At 42.7% G+C, this 22,748-nt stretch overlaps 1 protein-coding gene across 2 annotated transcripts in view; it reads right to left on the bottom strand.

Moving 5' to 3' along the window:
* MAP3K3 (mitogen-activated protein kinase kinase kinase 3) overlaps window positions 1–22,748 on the bottom strand; it is a 74,654-nt gene that overhangs the window by 34,668 nt on the left and 17,238 nt on the right. For both annotated transcript variants that reach the window (XM_056126998.1, XM_056126999.1), the window contains 3 exons: window positions 13,506–13,546; window positions 5,328–5,427; window positions 824–937 (listed from right to left, as the gene is read on the bottom strand). In XM_056126998.1, the coding sequence (XP_055982973.1) occupies window positions 824–937; window positions 5,328–5,427; window positions 13,506–13,546 (255 nt within the window). The remainder of the gene's footprint in view (window positions 1–823; window positions 938–5,327; window positions 5,428–13,505; window positions 13,547–22,748) is intronic.

Below are 22,748 nucleotides of genomic sequence, written 5' to 3'. Positions count from 1 at the left end.
AATATTAGAAAATGTCTTTTTAATTCTGAGGCTTGCTAAACTTCAATATCCTGTGCTTTTCCCTAATCAATCAGCCTCAGCTCCTAAGTCTCCACAGGAAATAAGTATATGCACGAGTATCATCCATCTGAGTTATCGTGGTTCACAGATCTCAGCTGTGAAGTTGCCTGACTTCAAGCACAAGGTAAAAAAAAAATGCCAAGGAACCACCAGGAACATTCTTTTAAAGAAAAGAGGGAGGGAATCACTTTTTAGAAGACAGACCCAGATCATTAGTATCACTGTGCCACAGAGGAGCCCAGGGGCCCTTTAGCAGAGGAAACTGCACAAGGGACAACTCTTCTTTTCTGATGGCCCCTCTGATTTGATTGCCAATTGGTAGGAGTGACAGAGACCTCCCATTCTCCATTAGACCTTTCTCCATTAGACAGGAGGAAGTGTGTTCCCAAAATATATTCCAAAGGAAAGCCAGTTGCTGAGAAGTTCTTGGAATGGAGCTTTGAAGGCCTGATAGTCTTAAATTCTTAATTGCTTTACTAATCAGCATCCCACACTAATCAAATCTCTCTTGCTGTATCCAGATCTAATAGAAAAAATACAAATATAGGGGGAAAAGATATACATTTTTCTTACTTTCATAGCAAAAGTCAAGTCATTTTTAGCTGTAATTTTAACTCTAATGATCTGGCTTCTCAGAGAAATCACATACACTACCTCACTGGTCACCAATATAGCTTAGGAGCAGCCGAGCAATTCAATCTTCTACCAAGGAAGCAAGATGAGTTCCTACTGGGGCTGCCAGGTCAAGTCAGGGGTTACTTACATGGTTTCTGTCCTGGGACAGCAGCAATATTCTAAGGCTTTTCATGCTTGAGCTTCTATCCAAAATGTCAATTGCTTTATCGAGATCATCTTGGTTTTTCAGCAGGATGGAGAGCTATGAAAAAGGGGAAAAATCATATAAAATATAAATCTATCTATATTTTTCAAAATCAAAACTATCCTGATAGCACAGTGGGTAGGGCATTTGCCTTGCATGCAGCCAACATGGCCGACCCGAGTTTGATTCCTCCGCCCCTCTCGGGGAGCCCGGCAAGCTACCGAGAGTATCTTGCCCGCATGGCAGAGCCTGGCAAGCTACCCATGATGTATTCGTATGCCAAACACAGTAACAACAAAGTCTCACAATGGAGACGTTACTGGGCCCACTTGATAAAATCGGTTAACAACAGGAGAACAGTGACAGTGATTTGAGTTTTATACCCCATGATGTTCAGGGGACTATATGGGATGCCAGGGATCGAACCCGGGTGGACCTTGTGCAAGGCGTCTCTCCGGCCCCAGTGAAACTATCTTCAGTTTGCAAAAACAAAATAAATTTAAAAGTAGGAGGAAAAACATTTCATTGGATTCTATGCAATATGAAAAGATGTCATTATCAAAGATTAGATGAGCATATGATTGAGGAGAGATGTCAGTGTATTCAACCCTGTTCCATTGGTCTGCAGTTCTGCCTTTGATAAAGGTGCAAGTAATGTGAAGTGGAGTAAGGAAAGCCTCTTTAATAAATTGTGTTGGCATCACTGGACGGTTACATGCAAAAAAATAGGCTCAGAACTCTGCCTAACACCATGTACAAAAGTAAGATCAAAATGGATTAAAGACCTCAACATCAGACCAGAAACCATAAGGTACATTGAAGATAAAGTTGGCAAAACCCTCCATGACATTGAAGCTAATGGTATCTTCAAAGATGCCACGCCACTGGCCGAGCAAGTGAAAACAGAGATAGATAAATGGGACTATCTTAAATTAAGAAGCTTCTGCACCTCCAAAGAAACAGTGACCAAAATACAAAGACAGTCTACAGAATGGGAAAGGATATTCACCGAATACACATCTGACAAGGGGTTGATATCCAGGATATACAGAATACTGGTTAAACTCCACAAGAAGAAAACATCCAACCCCATCCAAAAATGGGGCAATGAAATGAACAGAAACTTTCTCAAAGAAGAAATCCGAATGGCAAAAAAGCACATGAGAAAATGCTCTACATCATTAATCATCAGGGAGATGCAGATCAAAACCACAATGAGATACCATCTCACACCTCAGAGACTGGCCCACATTCAAAAGAACAAAAGCAACCGATGCTGGCGTGGATGTGGCGAGAAAGGGACACTCCTTCACTGTTGGTGGGAATGTCCACTGGTTCAGCCCTTCTGGAAAACAGTATGGACGATTCTCAAAAAATTAGAAATTGAGCTCCCATTTGACCCAGCAATACCACTCCTGGGAATATATCCCAGAGAGGCAAAAATGTATAGTCGAAGTGACATCTGCACTTGTTTGTTCATTGCAGCACTCTTTACAATAGCCAGAAACTGGAAGAAAGCTGAATGCCCAAGAACAGATGACTGGTTAAAGAAACTTTGGTACATCTACACAATGGAGTACTATGTAGCTCTTAGAAAAGATGAAGTCATGAAATTTACATACAAGTGGTACAATATGGAAAGTATCATGCTAAGCGAAATGAGTCAGAAAGAGAGGGATAGACATAGAAAGATTGCATTCATCTGGGGGATATAAAGTAACAAAGTATGAGATTAATACCCAAGAATAGCTGAGATCAGCACCAGGAGGATTACTCCATAACTTAGAGGCCAGCCAGGTATCCTAGAGGAAAGGGCAGTTCAGATAGAGAAGGGAGCACCAAATAAAGGATGTTTGGAGGAGAGATGCATGTCGAAAGTAGACTATGGACTGAACATGTTTGCCACTCAATGCCTCTTTTGCAGACCACAACACCCAAAAGGAGAGAGAGAACACAGGGGATTGCCCTGCCACAGAGATAGGGGGCTGGGGGGATGGGGGTGGGAGGGATATTATCCATGGTGGTGGAAAATGGGCACTGGTGGAGGGATGGGTATCTGATCATTGTATAATTGAAACCAAAGCACAAAAAATTGTAAATCTACAACTTTAAAAAAAATAAAATAAAATAAAGGGAAAAAAATGGGAAAAAAAAGATGTCATTGAAACCAGAGAAGTGTTTTCTTTATATATTTTAAGTATATAATTATAACAAAGTTTATAATTTTTAGTAAATCTGATGATAGAAACCATCAAAGTTCAATTCAAAAACATTTTCATTAAGAGCTATAGCAAGTTTAGCAGGTAGGGTGCTTGCTTTGCACACAGCAAACCTGGAATGGATCTCCTGCATCCCATATGGCACTCTGAGCCTGACAGAAGCTATCTCTGAGCACTGAGTCAGAGCCAGGCAAAGCCCCAAGGACTGTCCAGTGTTATCAAAATACAAACAAACCAACAAACAAATCAACAAACTTATAGTCCCCAAATTTCTTTCCAAATTAAGCAGCAGAATCATGTTCCATCCTATTCCATGCTAACATTACCTAAACAAGCAAAAGGCACAGAGGTGAAGATGGGTAGAAAAAGGATAAAAAACTGCTAGTTTTTTTTTTGTATTTTTGCATCATTATTACTTTATTTTGTCAAACCTGATATGTCATCTCACATTAACTATTTGTTTTGTGTAGCAGAAGTGAGTTTTGGGTCACAACGAATTTTTTTTTTAAATTAATGAGACACCATGAGGTACAGTTGTAGACTTACAAACTTTCGTACCTGGGTTTCAGTTATACGATGATCGAGTACCCATCCCTCCACCAGTGCCCATTCTCCACCACCAATGAACCCAGTAACCGTCCCCCCCTTCACCCCTCCACCCCGCCCCACCTCTGTGGCAGGGCATTCCCTTTTGCTCTCACTTAAGAGGATAAAAAATTGTCATTCAAATATAAAGACAAATTTCGATCACACTGAAAGATTTAATATCTTCAAAAATAAAAATCAGTATCTAGAACTGGAAAATTACCTCCTCCATTTTCATTGTACTAAACTATTATAGAACTATTAGAGAGAAGATCCTTAAGAGTTTGAATAATCTTCCTTGCTTAAAATGGGATAATATGAGAATTTAGTATTAAAAGGGATGAAAATATGCTGTACTAGGACATAGAAAACTTATACAATGTATAAAACAAAATGATGAGAGAGAACTCTATATCTTACTCTGGGAAACAACAAATAGTGAAAATACTATTTTAAATCTCAAGATAAACAATGGTGGGACTGGAAAGACAGTTCAGTGAGAAGGGTGCTTGCCTTGTACACAGCTGACCTGGGTTCAATCCCTGGCATCACCTACGCCCCTTGAGTGATTCCTGAGCACAGAACCATGAGTAAGCCTGGGTATGGCAGAAAACAGGGGGTGAGGATGGGTAGAAAATAAACTATGTGATGAGAGTAAATTTTGTAAATCATTATCATATTACAAAAGAATTCTTGAGTTGGGGCTGGAGAAACAGTACAGTGGGTAGGGCATTTGCCTTGCATGTCACCAAATTAGGTATGATCTTCAGCACCCTATATGGACCCCGGAGTCCCACCAGGAGTGATTCCTAAGTGGAAGGTCAGTTATAAGCCTTGAACACCATCAGGTGTGACCCAAAAAAACAAAAAAGAATTCTTGGGGCTAGGGAGAAGATCAGCGGTAAGGGGCACAAGCCTCGCAGGCACCCAGGTCAATCTCAATACTATACAGTCCCTTAAGACTATAAGTGGCTCTGCCTGCCAGTATTATAACTGCCAGGAAAGGCTCTGCCTGCCAGTTTTCCGTGTCCCCTGCTGAATCCTCTGCTTCTTGTTCAGACTGCTGGGGCAGAGCTGCAGAGACAGTGCAATGGGTAGGGAGCTTGTCTTGCATATGGTGGATCCAGGTTTGATCCCTGGCACCACATCTCAAGTAATGCCAGAAGTAAACCCTGAGCACAGCTGGGTGTGCCCCCCCACTCAAAAAACCAAACAAAATAAAGCACACACACAACAACAGGCTGTTGGGGTCAGGGCATCAGAGATAATTTACAAATGTAAATATAAACCCTGGCCCAGATCTGCTTCTCTCCATGGAGTATTAGAATTACCTGTACTGAATGAGAAGGGGAAATGGCAAAATAACCCCTCACATAGTGAAAAAAATAAATCCCAGAGTTACAAAAAAAAAATTGTTATAAACCAATATGACATCAAAACAAAGAGGACCAGAGCATTAAAGCACACACTCTGCACGGGGTAGGGTCAGGTCCAATCCGTGGCACTGTGGGGGCTCCCTGAGCACTACAGACATGGCCCAGAATACAGAAAAAAAAAAAGATGAGAGGAGCGGACCAAAAAGTTCTCAATTACACAAGTAGGCGGTGTCCCCTCCACTCCACACCACCTATCTACTTTCTTACCTCATTGTTCATATAATGTAGATCCAGTGGCTGCCCGAACACTGTTGTCACCTTGCGCTCCACTTCTTCATACCTCACAGGGCGGCTAAATGCTATAATTCTGAAAAAGAACAGGAAGCGTGGTTAATTGTTTATTTCAAATATAGGGTTTAGAAAACTAGGTTTCTGCGTGACCTCTTCCTTTTCAAAATAGAAGATTCCTTTGTTCTCTTTTGCTGTTTGTCTTTCTGTTGTGCCTTTTTTCTTATCTACCATTAATTTTTTCACTCTTTAGAACATCTGTCAGGTCTGCCAACAGTCTGCCACAAACGATGCTCAATTCCAATCTTGGTTTCTATCCCTTCAGTTCCCAGCGCTATCTATCAATGACATTATTATAAAAGGCTACTTAGATTTTAAAAACTATGTTCCAAATAATCTCACTAGGCAGAGAACCTGGAAACTGAAGCAGCAGTTTTGAAAAAATAATCTTACCAGCTGAATGCCTCAACCTTAGGAACTGAAAGAGCCTGTCCATTATTCATTTTTGAGATGTCACAGGAATTTCTATGCTGATTGCCCTCAGAATAGATTTCTAGGGGCCAGAGAGATAGTACAGTGGGTAAGGGCCTTAGCTTTGCCTGTAGCCGACCTTGGTCCTATCCCCTGGCATCCCATACAGTCCCCCTAGTCCACCAGAAGTGATTCCTGAGTGCAGAGCCAGAAGTTACCCCTCAGCACTGCTGGGTGTGCCCCCCCAAAAAACAAAACAAAACAAAACAAAGAACTGAGATTTCTACCAGACTCACAGGAATTCCTCTTAAGTTGGTTACCTGCCTGATCAATTTTACAAATCACAAAGGCATGTAAATACTGTTGATAATGAAAAGTATTGTTTCTTTTTTGTCTTGAGGATATTTCTTGGTTTTTGTTTCAGGCCATACCTGGCTGTCCTTGAGAAACCCTATATGGTAGTGGGAACCAAACTTGAGTCAGCCACACATAATCCCTGTACTATTTCTTAAACATCCTGATGTTTTTTTAGGAAAATTCATTAGGTCAGCTCAAAGGACAATTTCTATAAAAGGCAGAATAAGAACTATCCAAGGAGGTGTTAGTATGTTTTATCATAAAGTACTTCATTAAAATTTAAAATTAGGCAAAGAAGAAATAATATGACCCCCAAAAATGATATTGAAGTAGTATACATGTAAGAATAGTATTAGGTATTTGAGTTTCTCATAATAAAAAGTTTTAATAAATGTATTAAGTTGAATTTAAAAAGTTGATACTGTTGATAATCCAAAAGTAATAATTTTACAAAGGTTCAACCCAATAAACTAACTTTCACATAGATTCAACCCAATACACTAAAACTTAGTAGTTAAAACAAAAATAAGAACATATATAAATACACACATATGGGAAGAAAATTTTTATTCAAGTGTTGGACATTCTTCCTATGTATGACATAAAATAAAAGGACAAAATGAAAAAGACAGATTTCACAACAAAGATTTAAATTCTGTTTTTGTAGTTGGGCTATATCAGCGGTGTTTGGTTATACTCTTGGCTCTTTGCTCAGAGGGAGCTCTTGATGGTATCTGGGGGACCATGAGGTGCAGGGATTGAACATAGACCTTCCACAAAGCAAAGTATGTGCAAAGACAGTTGAGCTATCTCTCTGACCCAAGATTTAAACTTCTGATGGGGGTGGGGAGAGTTTAATAATAAATATCAAACTTGGAGAATACCCTAGCAAAAATCAAATGAGACTGGGCCAGAACTTAGCTCAAGTGGTAGAGTGTATCTTGCACTCTGCGTTTGACAAGCGGCACTGAGCGCACCCAACACAACAAAATTCAACAGGAATAAACAAGCAAAGTTATGAGGAGGCGGGGCCAGAGCAATAGTACAGCAGGTCGACCTTGCAGGTGGCCAACCTAGTTCAATCCCCAGCATCCCATATAGTCCCCCAACCACTGCTGGGAGAGATTCTTCTGTGCAGAGACAGGAGTTACCTCTGAGCATCGCCCAGTGAGGCCCATGAATAAAAATATAAACAAAAAAAAAAGATGAGAGACCATTTACAGAAGAATTATGGATGGCTTAGAAGCACATGAAAAGATATTTAATCTGGTGGGGGAAATGCATATTAAAATCACTTTTTATCTTAGGGCTGGAGCAATAACACAGCGGGTAGGGCATTTACCTTGCATGTGGTCAACCCAGGTTTGATTCCAGCATCCCATATGGTCCCCTGTGCACCGCCAGGAGTAATTCCTGAGTGCATAAGCCAGGAGTAACCCCTTTGCATCGCCGGGTGTGACTCAAAAAAGAAAAAAACAAAAAACAAAAACAAAACAAAACCAAAACAAAACCAAAACACTTTTTATCTTTAGCTCATCCTGGCTTGACAGAACATGACTAGAATGTGGTGAAGGAGCAGCACTTGATTGGCCTTGGAGCCTCTCCAGTTTCTGTCTCTCTCCGTGCTGAGACGAAGATATGTACGGTTCTTTCACCTCATCTCTGCTCCCCCAGAGTGGGAAGTGGTGTGACCAGAGGAAAAAGCAATAAACCACAGGAAGGAGGCATTTAAGCCACTGCATTTTTAATGGAATCTGAGGAGTTTTTCACTGTTGTTCTGTGATAGACTACCTCTGATCCTTTTTTTTTCTTTTTGGGTCACAGCTGGCGATGCTCAGGGGTTACTCCTGGCTCTGCACTCAGGAATTACTTCTGGCATTGCTAGGGGGATTATGTGGGATGCTGGGAATTGAACCTGGGTCGGCTGTGTGCACGGCAAATGCCCTACCCGTTGTACTATCACTCCATCCCCTGCCTCTGATCCTTGAAAGGCACAAAACGTTCATCACCTAGTGCTGTGGTCTTCAGAGTGGCAGCCACTAGCTACACGTGGCAACAGAAATTCAAACTAGATTAAAAATTGGTTCCCCAGTAGTCATGCAGCAAGGGCTCATTAGCCACATGTGGCTAGTGGCTGCTGTACTGAACAACATTTTCATTATAGTAGAAAGGACAGTACTGATAGAATATTACTACAGACCACAATCTAGCCTTCACACAATGTCTAAAATCTCTGAAAGAGGGGCTGGAGCAATAGCACAGCAGGTAAGGCGTTTGCCTCGCATGCAGCCAACCCGGGTTCAATTCCCAGCATCCCATATGGTCCCCTGAGCACTGCCAGGGGTGATTTCTGAGTGCAGAACCAGGAGTAACCTCTGTGCATCGCTGAGTGTGACCCAAAAAAAGCAAAAAAAACAAAAATTAAATAAAAAAATAAAATCTCTAAAAGATAAACTCTCCATCACCATCATCACTATCAATCCATTCCTCTATCTGTCACTACCTTTCTTTTTGTTCGGTGTTTTGTTTTGTTTTAGGGTCACACTTGGTGACGCTCAGGGCTTACTCCTGCAATCAGGAATCACTCCTGGCAGTGCTCAGGGGACCTCATGCAATGCTGGAGATGGAACCTGAATTGGCCATGTGCAAAATATATGTCCTACCCACTGTACCTCCCCAACCCCCATACTACCTTTCATTTTTGGAAATTATAGTGTCAAATAAATTCTTTTGTAGTGAGCAGGAAAAAATATAAGGATTATTGTTTTGGTTTGGGTTTTTTTTTTTTTTTTTGCTTTTTGGGTCACACCTGGCAATGTACAGGGGTTACTCCTGGCTCTGCACTCAGGAATTACTCATGGCAGTGCTCGGAGGACCATATGGGATGCTGGGAATCGAATCTAGGTTGGCCTTGTGCAAGGCAAACTCCCTCCCCACTGTGCTATCGCTCCAGCCTCAAGGATTACTGTTATTCTTATATTTCCCAAGTAGTGATATTATCATTCAGAGTTCTAGAGACTCTGTGTGTGTGTGTGTGTGTGTGTGTGTGTGTGTGTGTGTGTGTGTTTCTGGAGCCTCAAGAGAATGACTATTCCATTCACTCTTTTTTGTTTTTTTATTTGGGGGCCACACCCAGCAGTGATCAGTAGCTATACCTGATGGTAATCATGGGGACCTAATGTAGTACCAGGATTCAAATCAGGGTTATAACCAAAGCCACAATACTAGTCAAGCATCTTAACCTTTGTACTATCTCTCCAGTCAATTATTTTTTTTAAAAGATGAGTTAATTTTATTAGAAGCCACCCAGTGATGCAGGGGGCTGAGGCCTAGCCCACTCCCCATGAAAGCTGCTTGGGCCTGTGAGTTAGTGCTCTCAGGTTTGGTGGTGTGCAAGGGCCACAAGGGCTACCATTAGTAGTGCTTTCTCCCCCTTCCCTTCATCATTGTTTCAATGACTAGTGGTCACATATTTGACTGTGGTAGTCACACACTAGGTTGTGATACAACTGGAGAGCACACACTTTTTTTGGTGGGGGAGGGTCACCCCAATGGTGTTCAGGAGCTACTCCTGGCATAGCCATTCAGGGCTTGTGCCAGCAGTATTAGGGAACCAGGGATCCAACCCCAGGCAATCGCATGAGCACCAGCCCTTTGAATTATTTCCCCAGACCTAGATCATCTATTCTTGTTTGTTTTTTTTTCTTTTTGGGTCACACCCAGCGATGCTCTGGGGTTACTCCTGGTTCTGCACTCAGAAATTACTCCTGGTGGTGCTTGAGGGGCCATATGAATCCGGGATTGAACCCGGGTTGGCCACATGCAAGGCAGACGCCCTACCCGAGGTACTATCGCTCCAGCCCTCTTTATAAACAGGGTCAAGTTGGCATATTGCAGAAGCTGTGCCAGTGATAGAACTCAATGCCTCAAGCCTGCAAGGTGAGGTTAGGGGTGGGGTATTCAACCAATGAACCTTCCCCAGGTTTCTCTATTAATAGCAAATCATACTCATAAGAACTAGACAGCAATCAAAAGGGGCTAGTTTTCTGAAAAGAAAAGAAACACACAGAAATACACTCAAATGTACCTACCACAACACTGGAACAGGATCAGTGTCAGAAAGAAATTCTTCTGCATTTTTTTTTTAATTCTTCTGCATTTGAGCTGGCAGTGACATATTAGAAAAAGCCCAAAGCAGTCCAAATATCTGGTCAAAATCAGAAACCAGGACTTCCACATTTGGTAAGAAGCAAGTAGCCAGCATCACACTGAATAACTGGCATTTTTAGGCCAGCGCATCAAAGAGGGGCCTAACACCCATGACAACCCTCCCCACAGTGTCTAGACATGGAGGATTTCAAAGGGAAGGAGATCCTTATCTACAGCCTTCCTCTCTACCATCCTGAGGCCAGGAGACTGTCCTCTACGCTTCCAAAGCAAAGGGTCAGCCAGCCCACCAGAATGAATAGCTGACATAAAAAAGTAGCTACTTCTTTCCTCTTTCCTGCAAATTTTAATTCCATAAGGACTGACAGTTAGATACTATCCTGTACAAAGTAAAGAAAATCCACAACAACATTCTACAGAATCCTAAGACAGAAAATGCATGAAAGCAGAGTTGTCTGGCATGGAGCAGAAGTTGGGGTCCTTGCTCCAACTTTATTAAATCCCCAATTCCACACATAGTACACAAATACTGTGATGCTATGGATCCTGAAAAACAACTCTATAAGAAGAGAATGCACTTTTCAAACTCCTGATACCAACACTCTGCCGCTCAGGGCTTCAAAAGGCCATTCCTGCCTAACCACCTTAAATATTTGTGGTTTCGATCTGGCAGCTTCTCTGAAACGAAACACATACAGTTTCTCAGTGTAAAAGTCCACTCACAGTAACTGCATACCACTTTAGGAATAGGAATTCAGGAGAGCGTAGCTGCATAATTAGGCTCTAACACAATTGAGCTTTTGATTTCATATCTACTTCTGAAAAATTCTGTTGCTCTGAGTTTGGCCATCCCTCCAAAACTCAGTCAAGTCAGAGGTGTGAAAAGCAGCAATAATGAAGTGACAATTTAACTTCCCTGCTACGGGTAGTTCGAAAATTGAGTAACTGAGGACAAAGCTTAGGAAACCTTCCTCCCTTTAGACTAGAACTCACAAAACAGCAGCAGCAGCAGATCATACTTTGTGCAATGTTTGTACCAGGCAGACTCTAACAATATTGCATGCTTGTAAACATATCTCTTTTGAAAAGAGAAAACCATACTAGACACCCTCTAGAGCTAGTTTCAGTAGAATAAAGGATGCCAGGTATAGAAAATGACCAGTAAAAATTTTCTGGAGGAACTAAACCACAGTGAGACATGTAAAAGAGGAAACCTTAACCACATGGGTATGTTCTTTGCCTCTACAAATACTCAAAGCAGGGCCAGGGAGGTAGTTCCGAGGGCCGAAGTGCATGTTTTGCACGGGGAGGTGAGAGGAAGAGGCAGGAGGCTGGTTTCAAACCCTGAACTCTATCAGGAGCAACTCCCAAGTACCTTTCTGAGAGTAGCTCTTGAACAACACCAAGTAGGACCCCAAACAAAGAAAAATTTAAAAAGTAAAAACCCAGAGCTGGAGCAATAGCACAGTGGGTAGGGTGTTTGCCTTGCACATGGCAAACCCAAGCTCGATTCCCAGCATCCCATATGGTCTCCTGAGCACAACCAGGGGTACTTCCTGAGTGCAGAGCCAGGAGTAACCCCTGTGTATTGCCAGGTGTGACCCAAAAGTGGGGGGGGGGGGCAAAAACCCGAATACTTAAAGCAAAGAAAAAGGATAAAAGGATGGGAAGGGGTGGTGGTGGTATCAACTGAAAAAAGTTGGAGTGATAGGGGCTGGAACGATAGCACAGCAGGTAGGACATTTGCCTTGCATGCAGCTGACCCGGGTTTGATTCCCAGCATTCCATATGGTCTCCCGAGCACCACCAGGAGTAATTCCTGATTGCAGAGCCAAGAGTAACCCCTGTGCATCACTGGGTGTGACCCAAAAAGAAAAAAAAAGTTGGAGTGATATTGAAAGGTACACTTTATACATACGTGCCAAGCACACAGTCCCAAATACCACAGGAGTGAGTCTCTATATGCTTTCTAAAAGTTAATTTCTTAAATAACATTAGAAACTAGAGAGATAGTACAGGGGTTAATGTGCTCGCCTTGCATGCAACTGGTTCTATCCCCGGCACAGCATATGGTTCTCTTAGTATCACCAGGGATCACTCACAAGAAAGCCAAGAATAGCCCCTGAGGCCTACGAAGTATAGTCCCCTAATAATAATAAAATTCAAATGAAGGTATTTTTCTTCACTGAGAAGTTCTAGCTTGACTTCCCACAAACATGTAAACAAAACCACTAAAATACTGATAATGGAGAAAAGACAGAAGAGTTTTGTAACATTTTATTTTCACTTCCATAACAAGAATCAGAATATGGACCAAAAACCTCTGGTCTATGTCTTCAAATTATCTGAAATCTTCCAGTAACCTGATACCTGATACAGCCTGCCATGACCCTAAATATAAAGAGGGGCCGGAGTGATATTACAGTGGGTAGGGCATTTGCCTTGCATGCGGCAGACCTGGGTTCGATCCCCAGCATCCCATATGGTCGCCCAGCACTGCCAGGAATGATTCCTGAGTGCAGAACCAGGAGTAACCCCTAACCCCTAAGCATCACCAGGTATGACCCAAAAAGAAAAAATAAAGATAATATAAAGAAACTTTCCATCTATCAACCTCCTGGCCCCTAAGATGAACAAAGCAAGGACTATTGCACTATGGAGGAGAATGATTCCAATGTCCCAAGGGAATCCTGCTTTTTCCCAACACCTACAAGTGGCCCATATCAGTGTGTCTGAAAGTCATAGCTGAGCAGAGCTGCAGTCCTGACTACTGCCCCTGCCACAATGACAGTAGCAGAGTAAGCTTCAAAACACTAGCAGCTGAAACAGCTTTTGTTGTTGTTGCCATTGTTTGTTTTTTGTTTTGGGGACACACTCAGCAGTGATCAGGGCTTACTCCTGGTAGGGCTCAGGAAACCATATGAGGTGCCAGGAACTGAACCCAGGTAGGTAGGTAACATTCAAGGCAGGCCCCCTAAGTCCAGAAATAAAGTCCAACAGGTATGCCGAGTAAGGGCAAAACTTTCCCCTGTAGGCCCCGTCAAGCCCATCACCCAGCCAGTGGCCCCATAGATCACTTCAGGGAAACTGGCTTCCACAAGTTCGCTGTTTTCTGAGAACTGAAGCATGCAAACACAACCACTAAACAGAAAGCTGACTTACCGCCTTTCCCCGTTGTGCTCAAACTTGATTCTGACGTCATTCTGCCAAAGGAAGGAGACACAGGTCAGAGGGCTCTCCGGCATGTTTGACCCCTGCCTTTCCCAGGTAAGCTTCAAGAAGCCCTCTAGTCACAAACAACCTTGAATGTTCCTGCTCCATTTTCTCTACCCAGGCAGGATTTATTTCTTCTCCAATGAGTTGGAGTCTTCCAGTTCTAATCTTAAGGACACCAAAGCTCTTAAAACAGATCCTACATTGCTCTGCTGACAAATCATATGCTCTCTGTTTTCACAATAGGTTCTGAAGTGTCTCTCATCACATCATCCTCTGGTCAGGGAGACAGTTCAAAGGGCTAAAGTGTATCCTCTGCATGGAAGAGCCCCAGATTCAATCCTAGGCACTGTACGGTGAACCCACCCCTAGAGCAACCCACTCCTAACCCTGCCCCAGTATTACCAGGTGTGGTACAAAATGAACAACAACAACAACAACAAATAACCTTCTTCTTAGCTGATGTTACTGAACAGAAAAGAAAATCTTGGTACTGATACTTCACAGCTATGGAGATATTTCTCAGTTCCAGGGCCACAAGCAAGTTATTTCTCCTTTGTGAGCCTTAGTTTTCCCGTCTGTAGTGCAGGCCCAAACATTCCTAATTTGCAAGGAATTAAACAAGTCAAAGTGAAATATTCGATACACAGAAGACATGTAATATCTGGTTGCTTCTACTGATTTCCATGATCCTCGCAAGGCACTCCCAGAGTGGGAGAGGAGAAACCTGGATGGGGGCCCCGCTCAGCAGCAGAGCGCCAGCCTTACATGTGTGAGGCCGAGTATGATCTCCACCACTGCAAAAACAACTAAAATGAGACCCTAAATAAATGACCTTGTAAATATCCCCAGTTTTATGCTAAATGACTATCATGAGTAATCTAAAAGTTCAAGAAGAATGTTTATCGTGTCCTGTCTTATTTTTTTGTCCCCAATAAGAATCAAAGGGAATGGTGTGTAATATTTATACTCAATAAAATTTGTTAAATATTATTAAAGAGCTAAGGTGAGTATTAAATATCAGAAATAAGAGAAGGTAGGTATATTAGAGTTTAAAGAACAAATCAAGGAGGAAAAGATACTGTAGGAGGCAAACAACTTGACGGAGTCCAAAATAACGGAAAAGGGAATAGAAAGTACAGAAATAAAGTACCATATGTAGAGAAAAAAGAAAATCATATTGTTAGAAAACAGACATGGAGGAAACAGAGTTTAGCTAGTGAATGAAAATTATACCAAAAAAAGAAAAGACAAACTAATAGACTATATAGCCCGGAAGAAGAGGGTTTCAGAATATCTAAAGAAGATGATATGAGCAGACAGAGAAGATGACAGAAAAGGGGGAAAAGTTTGAAGGACGGGTTAAGTATATAAAGAACTGACTTCTACAAAATTATGACACCAGAATTCTCTTTCACTCCACTGAATTGTATCAGTGGTCTAATTCACTCTATAAAATTATTAAGGATCCTAAAAAACTGTTGTTTATATAGTTCGTATTATTAGTGCTGGGGATAGAACCTATGTTGACTGCATGCAGACAAGTACGTAACCTGCTGTACCAACTCTATGGTCCCTGAACTTAGAAAATTTAAAAACCTTACATATTAGCAAAAATACTAGTTTTTCTTTTTTGGCTTTTGGACTACATCCAGCAGTACTCAGAGGTGATCTGGGAACCTGTGGTGACGTGGGGGATCAATGAGGGTCAGCAACACTACAAGTGATTTAATCCCTATACAGTTTTTTTAGTCCAAATAAATATATCTTATTAAAATACTGACATTTTGGGGCTAAAGAAATGGTACAACAGGTAGGAAGCTTGCCTTGCACGTGGCTGACCCAGGCTTGATCCCTGGCATCCCATATGCTCCCCTGAGCACCACCAGGAGTAACTGATTGAGTGCAGAGTCAGGAATAAGCCCTGAACAGTGCCAGGTGTAGCCCAAAAACAAAACAAAAAATTAAAAATTAACACTGACATTTTATTTTCATATGGTGAGAGAATGCAAATCTCTTCGATGCTTTCAATCTGTTGCCTTTGGGACATACAGCCTTTGGGAAATTCCATTGCACACACTGAGCACTGTGGGGTGAGGCCCCAAAACCAAAATAAATAAAATGGTAACTACCATCTACTATTATTAGTTTTGACTTCATGGAAACTTATTTTGGGAACCGTGATGTGCCCCTAGACCATACCATTCAGAATCACTGAAATTAAATACAAATATAGGGGTTGGAGAGCTACCTCTATGGGCTAAATAAGCACTTGTTTTGCATGTAGAAGGTCTACATACATGTAGAAGATGCATTCCCTAGAACTGCACAGATCCCCAGAAACCACTGGGAGAGAATCCAAGTGAAAAACTGGAAGTAGCCACCCCCACTACTCCAAAACCAAAACCAAAACCAAAAAAAGAAAAAAAAAAAAGAAGAATATCATCCCCTATTTTAAAGACAAGGAAATGAGATCACATGCTAAACAGACAAGCACAACGCTGGAGAAAAGACCTGTGATGTGACAACTCTCCAACAATATGGTATTTCAAAATTTAAATATAACATGTGGATGACTTTATCCAGTAATAATATATAACAGGGCCAGAGAGATCACTCAAAGAGGTGGTATGCGTAAGTGTGAGATGTGTATCCTGAGCATGGCGTGGTTCCCTAAGCAATGGCAGGCCTGAGCACCAAACCATCAGACCCATATGATGGGGCTGAATATCACCAGAGTGACCCTCCCAGGCCCCCAGCATTCCTAAGGAGATACACCCCCCCATGTGACAATAGTGAACACTGAATATTTATTATACATGAAGTCTTGTACAAAGCATATTACTAACCTTTACACAGTTACTATTCCCATTCTATAGAAAAAACTGAGTGATAATTAAATTAATTTCTTCAATAAGACTGTAGAAGAGCCAGGATCCATCCCCTGGTAGCCCCCACCCCACCCCCCTTTTTAAAAATAAGACACATCCAGCAGTGTTAAGGAGCCACCAGGGCCATACCAGGCAGGGCCACAGACAAGACTTAAGATTCTGGGAATGAAACTCTGAGCCTTCAGCATGCAAGGCACATGCTCTCCCACCAGAATACGACCTCCAGCCCTGCTACAGCTTCCGCAGGACACAGGCAACGAGGGTTACTTTTATTCAAGAGAGGAAGAGCCACTGAAAAAGCAAACAAAGAACAGACATAGGGGTTCCTTGGGAGTACTGAAACATGGGAACTATCAGAGGATCTTGGGCTTGCTCTCTATTTATTTTTGGGTTTGGTGGGGGGTCACATTGGCTATAATCAGTGGTTGTTCCTGGCCCTGCATTCAGAAATTACTCTGGCAGTGCTAAGGGAATCACATGGGATTCTAGGGATCAAACCGTGTACAAGGTTTGGCTGTGTACAAGGCAAACACCCTCTCAACTAGACTATCACTCCAGCCCCAAGGGCTTGCTCTTTAAGTCCATATTCTCACTTGAACATGTATCTCCCTTGCTTGCCTGTTTTTAGAGAAGTCTGTGTTCTCTCTTGAACACATTTCCTCTCCTTCTCTCCTCTCACATCTTTGCCCCTCTCTTTGGTTTTGGGGCTATAGCAGGTGGTGCTTGGAGTTTATTCCTGGCTCAGCACTCAGGGATCACTCCTGGCAGGCTCAGGGGACTATATGCAATGCTGGGAACCGGCCACGTGGAAGGCAAATGCCCTACCTGCTGTACTATTGCTCTAGACCCCATCTCATATCTTTCTAAGCAAGTTTTAATCAATAAAAACAAACTTGCCTCACTAAAATAATGCGCACAGACACACACACACACACACACACACACACACACACACACACACACACACACACACACACACACCCCTCAAAGGATCTTTTGAGAGCTAACTTTCTGGAACTCACAGAGGGAATAAAAACCTTCCCATATCTGAAGTTACTACAGAATCAGTAAAAGGAGCCACAGGTCCTACCACGCACATTACAATGCTGGGAAACCAGCAAGGGAGCCTTAGCTGAACTTGTGAGCAGATGAGGATAGAGGATGTAGAACAAGAAGGCAGTACGGGACCGAAGAGATAAATTAAGGTGCTGGGATGCATGCTTTGCACGCAGGAGGCCTGGTTTCGATCCCTGGCACCACATGGTCTCAGGATTGAGCCAGAATACAGAGCCAGGTCTCCAAGCAGCACTTGGTGGATCTCCACCCCCCCCCCCCCCACACACACACATCAAAATGTAACAATAGCTCTTAACTGTACATGGCCAACCTGGATTTAATCCTTAATACCACATAAGACCCACTAAGGTGATCCCTGAGCAGAGTCAGGAGTAAGCTCCAAGCACCACCAGGCATAGCCCCAAAGACAATTCCCACCCTCCCCAAACCCCAATAAAAGAATAAAAACCAAACCTGTGATTTGTAAGATGCTTAGAGCTCTGAATCCTTCCTCTGATGTGGCAAAAGCCTTTCCAAAACAGAATACAGAACTAAACCTAGCTTTCACGGAGGGCTCAAATCTACCAAGTCCTTAAAATCTGAATCTCCACTATAATGTCAACCATGATAACCCATGCACAAGGGAAGTTCAGATAATATGACTCAATTCCTTTCTGCCAACATTTCTCCTTGACTCTGAGGAATTTCACACTGTGGCCAAGTCTTTTTTTTTTTTTTTTTTTTTTTTTTGTGAGGTTCCTCTCCCTCTCCTTTCTGGGACTCTATCCCAGTTCAAAGAACTCCCATCACTTCTACATCTTTGCTGGTTCCTTTTTTATTATTTTATTTTATTTTATTTTATTTGCTTTTTGGGTCACACCCAGCGATGCACAGGGGTTACTCCTGGTTCATGCACTCAGGAATCACTCCTGGCCGTGCTCGGGGGGACCATATGGGATGCTGGGAATCGAACCCAGGTCGGCCACGTGCAAGGTAAATGCCCCTACCCACTGTGCTATCTCTCCAGCCCCCACTGGTTCCTTTTTTAAATCCCCCCTTCAACATCCCCCTGACATGTGACTAGTTTTACGTTTTTTGTTTGATTTTCTGGTTTTTTGTTTGTTTGTTTGTTTGTCATATGTGGTGGTGCTCAGGGATTACTCCTGACTCTGCTCTCCACTTGCTCCTGGAAGTGCTGGGGGAATAATACAGGATGCTGGGGATTGAAACCTGAGTTGGCAGTATGCAAGGCAAGCACCTCACCCCTATTACTATCTCTCTGGCTCCTATGCTGGGTTTTGTTTGTTTGTTTGGGGGCCACACATAGCTGTGCTCAGTGATCATTTTTGTCAAACTCAGGGGATCATATAGGGTGCCAGAAACTGAACCCAGGTCAACTGCATGCCAAGCAAGCATCCAACCCACTCTAGCTGCTCTCAGGCCTCATGTTTCTTATTATTTGAAATTTATGGCCTCTTGATTCATGACTCTTTTTCACATCTTGCTAGAAATAAAAAAAAATCATACACTCTCTACATAGAAGACTTCCAAATCTCCATGTCTACTCCCCAATCTCTCTAGGAAAATATCATCTGTCTGGTATGTATTTGAAGAAAATATGTACTTGTTAAGAATGCAGTGTCAGGGCTAGAGCAGTAGTACAGCATTTTTAGGGGCCGGAGAGATAGTACAGTGGATAAGGCACCTGCCTCACAAGCCGATCCGGGTTCAATCCCTGGCACCCCCCCTAAAATGTATCAGGGCTAGAAGCAGGAAATATAATACAGAAGGAAGGCACCTCCCTTGAATGTGGCCACAATGGTTGCAACCTGGTTTGAACCTCCAGTACCACATGAGCATTGCTGGGGGAGTGGGGCCCACTCCTGAGCACAGTCTGAAATAGTCCCTGATCACCACTGAGTATGGACCCAAAAAATAAATTAATTAATTAATTAAAAGGTAGTGTCAGGTGGCCAGAGAAATAGTTCAATGCAATTAGCAGATGATTTGCATGTACAAGGCCTGAGTTCAATCCCCAGCAGCAGCAGTGCTGGGAGGGTCCTCCAAACAGCAGGAACAGCACTAGATATGGCTCCCAAACTAGTGAGTTGCAGCCCGAGAGACAGCAGCCAAGGCACTTGTCTTGCACGTGCCCCACCTGAACTTGGTCCCTAGCACCACATATGGTTTTCTGAGCACAGCCAGGAGTGATCCCTGAGTGTAAAGCCTGGAGTAAGCCTGGAGTAAGCCCTAAGCACAGGCAGGTGTAATCCCCACAAAAAGAGAATTAAGACTAGGGATATGGCTTAAGTGGTAAAGCACATGCTTAGCAAGTGTGAGGCTTTAAACTCAACTCCCAGCACTGCCTGCCCCCCTCACCAGCTCCTCTAGGTGTGAAGTCCCTATTTTGAAAATAAGTAGCCTTCGAGTCTAAGTGTCTGTCCTCAAATCTGTCCTCTGTGACTTCAATCTTGTTAATTCCTCTATGACTCAGTTTCCTCATCCACAAAGTGATAATGGCATCCCTATCTTTGTAGTTCACTCCTCATACATCACTCTTGGAGCTATCAGAAGAACTAAACAGGGGCCCGAGAGATAGTTCTGGGGGGAAGGCACTTGACAGGCACACAGCTGACCCAGGTCCAATTCCTGGTACTGCATATAGGTCCCTAACACCACCAGGGGTCACTCCTGAGCACAGAGCCAGAAGTAGTCCCTGAACACCACCCTGAATGCCCAACTCTCACCCCCCAAAAATTAACTTGATTAGGTAAAAATATGAGACCAGTACCTTACACATAACGAATGCCAATTAAATAACAATAAGGCCCATTAACCTTTAGCCAAAATCCTTGGAGTTTCAGAATGCAACTTTTGGCTTTGAAGAAGTCATCCATAGGACATGTTCTACGTTGGGTGATTTCTTCATTAGAAGAAGGGTATCATTATGAGAAGAATAAAGACTATAAACTATGACCTGTATTAGTTCAAGTCATATTTTGTTGCCAAATGAACTTGCTGTAAATTTATAGCAACAACAACAACAACAACAACAACAAAAGCCTTTTGGGCCAGAGAGATCATCCAAAAAAATATATGCTTTGCACGCTGGAACCTAGGATTTGATCCATGGCGCCACATGGTTCCCAAGCACTACAAGGAATGACTACTGAGCACGGAGCCAGGACTAGCCCCCAAGCAATGCCAAGTGTGGCCAAACTGCCCTCCCTCCCACCCCCAGACCTACACATACACACACACACACGAAAAAAAGCTTTTTCGTTTTCAGTGCTCTTTGGATTTCAGGATTGTATACAAGGAATAGTGGACCTATATAACCTATGTATTCAATATGCATAATGCCTCGCTGCATTCTCTAACTCAACCTTGTCTGTCATATGTGTCTACATCATCTCCTCTCCAAAACTGGTCTTCTTTTCAGCATTACTGTTTCTAAACTCTGGTATCCCTGTTCTCTCGGCTATGCAAGCTCAACCTCTGGGTTCTTCCTTTCCCTTCTTCACAGCCAGACACATTCCAATTTTGCCCTCAAAGACCTTTAGGAATCTGTTCCCCATCCTCCTGTCAGTACTTTCGCGGAACCCCTTTCCTCAGCCCCAGGAGTCCCACAGCAGCCACTGTACTTCTCAGTTCCCTACTTGCAAAACATTCTAAAATTTTCTACAGTTACAATGACCATAACCACTCCTGTCACCATGTCCCTTCCTTGTTCAAAACATAATTAGTGATACTCATGACTTTCAGAATAAAGCCCAAGTTCTCATTTATCATTCAATGCCTTCCAGAATTTTAATTTATTCACTATCTCACACTTCCTCTTCTCTCCAGCTAGATCAATGCCTCAATTTTCTGAAATATGCCATTTCTTCTTCCTCCTCCTCCTCCTCCTCCTCCTCCTCCTCCTCCTCCTTCTTCTATTGGTGGACCAAAAGAGGCGGGGGGGGGCGGGCGGAAGGGAACTCTGGTGGTGTCCAGGGGACCATGTGGTGCTAGGGACCAAACCTGGGCAGTCTGCATGCATGCTCCAGCCCTCTGAGCCATCATCTCTCTCCCCACCCCACTCCCTACCCACTTCCTGTAGGTCTTTGATGCTTCCCCTTCCTGACCTGGAATTCCACCCTTCCTCCGTTCCACCTAACTAACATTTTTACACATCCTTCAAAGCCTAATTCAAGTGCCACCTCTACTAGAAATGACTCCATAACTCCTTTGGCTCAAGTTCAACTTTTACTTTCCTGGCCTTCTATAGCACTCCCATCTGTACTACATATTTTGTAGATATGGTACAGTCATTTCTTTTTCATGGTACTTCTCATTTTTCAATAAGACTAAATGATTCCTAGGGTACAGGAAATATAATGCATTCTTCTGCACGTTCTATGGCGCTAACTCATATAAAATGGAGAGGTGTCACGCTGAGAAAAAAAGTTATAGTATAAAAATGCAACGCTAGGCAGGTTCAAGTCCTCAGCGCACTATAGCCATACTGGTAAATGAAACCATGAGAACCATTTCCAGAAGGCAGACACAGCAGAACTTTTTAAACATTATTTATTAAGCAAAGAGTTTTAAACTAATCTGCCCTGGAAATGGCTTCAGCTATTATCCCTGGCACCCGCTCTCTGATTCTGTAAACCTCCCTCTCCCTGTATCTGTAATATACCTTCGTATATTTTATTTTCGGCAATGAAGTCTGGATTTTGCCAAAAATAGTGGTTTTGTTTTAATGAGAAAGGGAGGTGGAAAGGGCAACAAAAATTTTTTTGTCGAGGGCTGGAGCAATAGCACAGCATGTAGGGCATTTGCCTTGCACAAGACCAACCCGGGTTCTATTCCCAGCATACCATATCATCCCCTGAGCACTGCCAAGGGTAATTCCTGAGTGCAGACCACGAGTAACCCCTGTGCATAGCCAGGTGTAACCCAAAAAAAAAAAATTTTGTCATTGTGACTTCAGAAAGCCTTAAAAGACCAGAGGAAGAGATGATCTAAAGTAACCTCACAAAATAATAAAACTTGCTTACAGCCTTCTTACAAACCAGGCTGGTATTTGTTACAAGCTTTATTTTCATACTAGTCTGCCTATCTTATCAACAAATCTCAAAAATAAATTACTTTAGAGCCAGGTTCATCCAATAGTAAAAGGTAGTCTGTTCAATCACTCGCTCTGGACCTAGAATTCCCAGCTAGAACTAACAGACAAGAGCCTTGCCCTGCTTTCTGC

This window comes from Sorex fumeus, unplaced genomic scaffold (genome assembly GCF_029834395.1).
Source record: "Sorex fumeus unplaced genomic scaffold, SorFum_2.1 ptg000063l, whole genome shotgun sequence".
NCBI classification, from domain to species: Eukaryota; Metazoa; Chordata; class Mammalia; order Eulipotyphla; family Soricidae; genus Sorex; species Sorex fumeus.
Note: the sequence above shows the minus strand (reverse complement) of the source record. Positions and strands in the feature narration are given on the sequence as shown.